The sequence below is a fragment of the Parasteatoda tepidariorum genome, chromosome 2 (genome assembly GCF_043381705.1).
Source record: "Parasteatoda tepidariorum isolate YZ-2023 chromosome 2, CAS_Ptep_4.0, whole genome shotgun sequence".
NCBI classification, from domain to species: domain Eukaryota; kingdom Metazoa; phylum Arthropoda; class Arachnida; order Araneae; family Theridiidae; genus Parasteatoda; species Parasteatoda tepidariorum.
The window spans coordinates 19616566-19620692 of NC_092205.1; the positions used below are offsets into that span (position 1 = coordinate 19616566).

The 4127-nt window shown below is 32.4% G+C and overlaps 1 protein-coding gene across 1 annotated transcript in view; it reads left to right on the plus strand.

The window, feature by feature from the left end:
- LOC107450320 (sulfotransferase 1E1) overlaps positions 1 to 3794 on the plus strand; it is a 5605-nt gene extending 1811 nt beyond the window's left edge. The window contains exons 2-3 of the mRNA XM_016066083.4: positions 384 to 657; positions 3224 to 3794. Coding sequence (XP_015921569.2) covers positions 384 to 657; positions 3224 to 3713 — 764 coding nt within the window. The 3' untranslated portion in view covers positions 3714 to 3794. The remainder of the gene's footprint in view (positions 1 to 383; positions 658 to 3223) is intronic.
- The last annotated feature ends 333 nt before the right edge of the window (positions 3795 to 4127 follow it).

The window sequence follows — 4127 nt, forward strand, 5'->3', positions numbered from 1 at the left end:
TATATATATGCGTTTTTTGAACTGTTTGGAAAACAAATCTAAGTCTACTGTGGGATGAACTGCTTTTATGCTTCAATTTCCTAAAAACCGGTTTTAGAAGATTTTAACACTTCTTTTCTCTTTTATGGCTTCAATAATTATTAGTCAAAATTTGAAAATATTTGTGTTCTCTCCCACTTAATCTTTATTCACTTATTAATCTTAATTACCTCGGTTATATATTAATCTTGATTCAGGTTTTTTCTATACTATATTATTTACAAGGTTTCTAAAAAGCGAACGTGTGCATTACTTGTGGGATGCAGCATGGAAGTGCTAAATTTTTCCAATGATATGAAATTTAAGACAGCGAATAATTTTAACATGAAAATTTTTATTCACAGGAGCAAAAAGAATAGAAATTATGTCAAAACCAGGGATAATCAAGTCACATTTGCCATTTCATCTGATACCTTGGTCGAAAGATGCCAAATACATCTACGTGGCCAGGAATCCGAAAGACTGTTGCGTGTCATTCTTCCATTACTCCAAGCATATACCAGGAAATAACTTCGAAGGGACTTTTGACCAGTTTTTTGAATATTTCATGACAGGATTACCGGAGACCGTCTATTTCGGAGATTACTTTGACCACGTGCTGTCCTGGTACTCTCACAGGTTTGTATTAAGTGTTCACTTGTTATCCTGTTAGTTATTAAGTTTTCATAGATTAAAAAATATTATTTTTATTAATCCAGCAAATCTGAGCATTCTTCAGTCAAAAACATTATTATTTGACCATTGTTGTCGAGTTAAAAAGAAAGCCGTAATACTATATCAGTACTCAAACTCACGACTAGTAGACTACTGTATTTATAGCTTGTAAGAAGCTTGTTCTACTATGTGCCTGTGCAAGCATCACAGGCTGCAGTGAGTAAACGGGTGGGTGATCATTTTGATCAGCCTGCGTAGTGACCCAGGGTGCGCGGTATCGGTCATTGTTAAACTGTTGTACCGTAAAGTGATCGACTTCGCAAGCAGAACGTCAGGCTACCAAAACAGAGGAATCCTCATCAAAATTGCGATGACATGTCTTCAGATCATCCTCAGGGATGTTTCCCAGACCGTAGCCATTAGCCCATTGCGCAGCTCTAGTACGACGCAAATGAAGTACCGACCTACCTATCTACTTTTGCTACACGAAACTTTTTTTTATAGTAATCTGCAACTTTTCCCAGTGATCATGATAAATTTTAAAATAATCTGCTATATTTCCATGTGCTACGTGACACTTTTCATAATAATCTGCTATATTTCCATGTGCTGCGTGACACGTTTCATAATAATCTGCTATATTTCCATGTGGTACGTGACTCTTTTCATAATAATCTGCACATCTCTACGTGCTACGTGACTCTTTTCATAAAAATCTGCACATCTCCACGTGCTACGTGACACTTAGCTCTCATTACAATAAAGATGCAGAAACGTCCCTACCACTAAAGAGAACAAGTTTGTAAACGAAAGCATTTTCGTGGGAATAAGGGCTATGTTTCATAATTATTTAAACTTGTAATAAACATTATGTATTAAATTCTAGAAAATTGATTTTAAAATATTGAGCTCAATTACAAATAAAGCAACCAAAACTAGACAAAAATATTGTCTTTTTACCTAACTGTGCATATATAAAGCACAACTCGCAGAAAAACTAATGGGTTTTTTTTCCGCGAGAAATAATGATAAGATTTCCAATGCTTGTTCCAATTTTAAAAATCTTCCTAATCAGTATGGTGAAGTTTTCGTAGTTCATAACTTGAATCGGATTCGACTTCCCATAGTAAAGCTAAACTTAAAAACAAACTTAACTGTTATGTATCAAGTAGTAACCATATTCTTAACTAGATTGTTGTAAAGAAATGCTGTCTCCAATCCGTAGGTTTTATATTAACAATGATGAAGTGGTATAAAGTGCTTTTCATGATAGATTCCGAGAAAAGTTGCTTGACAATATTTTTCTTTCTCTTAATAATGCTATGAACGCTAAAATAGACTTTCAGAAAACTGATAAACAAAGTTTGTTTTTGAAAAAAATGTTTTTGCAACATATAGTTTATCATACAGCAGGGATCTCACAGACAACTGAAAATGTAAAAAGTGGTAGAAAAACTCAATTAATTTTTATTTATTTTTAATCTCTTTAATAATTCAATCATTACTATGACTTGCATTTCCAATTATTAACAGTCGCCCGGGGCAGTCCTGTATAGAGATGCCAAATATATATAAATTTCAAGTTTGAATTTTTTGTCGCTTGCGTTAATTTTTCTTTTGCACGTCGGTATAATTAATATACGTAAAACATAATGAACTATTATCTGGTTTATACTTCATATAACAGCAGCAAACTATTTGAAAACTTGTGAAAATTTATTTAAAATTATTATTTAAAATTGCAACAGAGTATCAAACATAAACAATTCAATTTCGATTACGATAACAAACACTGGAATTGGAAACATGTTTTCTTCAAAAATTTCAATATATGGACTAACTGTAATAAACTAAGTCTAGCTATGTCCATAAAGGCTGCCTGACTGGTCAGAATGCATTTTCTCTGGTTGTGTTTTAGTAGTTTGAAATTCACTCTAATGAAACATTCTCAGATTTTAGTCAAAAAGCAAAATTTATTGTTTTAATAACTGATGCATGTTTAATGCAAGTAGTTATGTCTATAACAGGGTTTGCATGGTCCGTAAAAGCATAAAAAAAGGTAGCAAAATTAAAAATATAAAGTGTTTTTTTTTTAATAGTTTTATATGGACCGCTATGCTTACTATTTCCGAATTATATAATTAAGGTTCTTTTTAATTCTAAGGTGAAAACTAATAAGAAAGAAATTTGAAACTTCCTTATTAGAATTTTAATAAAACTTTTACGTTATCTCAAAACCATACGAACCATGGTCTATAATGAAAAATCTACTAGCATAGATTGCAAACGTTTTATAACTTCTATAGATTTTTTTTCACCTTTTTCAATGCAAGCTCAAAAATTAATTGGCAATAAGTTGGCGAAATGTGGTAACATTTGTTTCCATCTTACTTTAAGGCACAGTCGTCGGTAAACTTAAAACCTAATTAAAATGTTTGGAACATTTAAATAGTTTGTAGTGTTACATTCAAATTATTTGTATTGTATTATTAGGAACAATATTAAAACTGATACATTATTTTATTTCCAGAAACAATCCAAACGTTTTGTTTGTAACTTATGAGGAATTAAAAGAAGACATTGATGCTGCCATCATGAAAATGGCGTCTTTCATTGATGATGAGAAATATGCCCAACCTATAAGAGAGAATCCAGAAATCTTGGAGAACATCAAACAATACAGTAGTGTGAAAGCAGCCAAAGAATTTATGACGAAACAATCAGAGGAAATAGCAAAAATGAGTGTAGAAGAATTTGCAAACTCATCCGTGCCCGATACCATTAAAGAATATTTAGTGGTTGAGAATGATACTCTTACACCCGCTGCTGGTGATAAAAGAAGTGAATCTAACGTAAACTTGTCCGAAAGGTTTAAGCTTATCAGCGAGCTCGTTAGAAAAGGTGTCGTTGGCGATTGGAAAAACTATTTTTCAGAAGATCAAAGTCGACGAATCGATGAAAAATTTGAAAAAATGGCTAAGGGCACTGATTTATCTAGTTTCTTTACAAAATACATGTGAAAATTGTAATATAATAATTTTATTTATGAAGGGGCAGTTTAATATGTAAAATGAGATTATTAAAAGTTTAATTATTCTTTACTCGTTGCACCTTAATATATTATGTATACATTTAAGGGCAGGGCCGTTTTATCCATTAGGCACTGTAGGCAACTGCCTAGGGGCCCCGCCACGTTCAGGGGCCCTGTGCTACAGAGAAAAAAATTGACAATGTTTCTTAAACAGTAAAAATTTAATTCGAAATTTCAATGACGATTGTCTTGCTCTGTACATTACATCGACGCTATTTTAGTACATTTCTGAACGCATTCCAAATTAGATATTAATATTATGGTAGTTAGTTCATATATAACGCAGTAATATAATCGCAAGCAATTTTATCGCGGTAATTTTAACGCCGACTAATCAGATGAC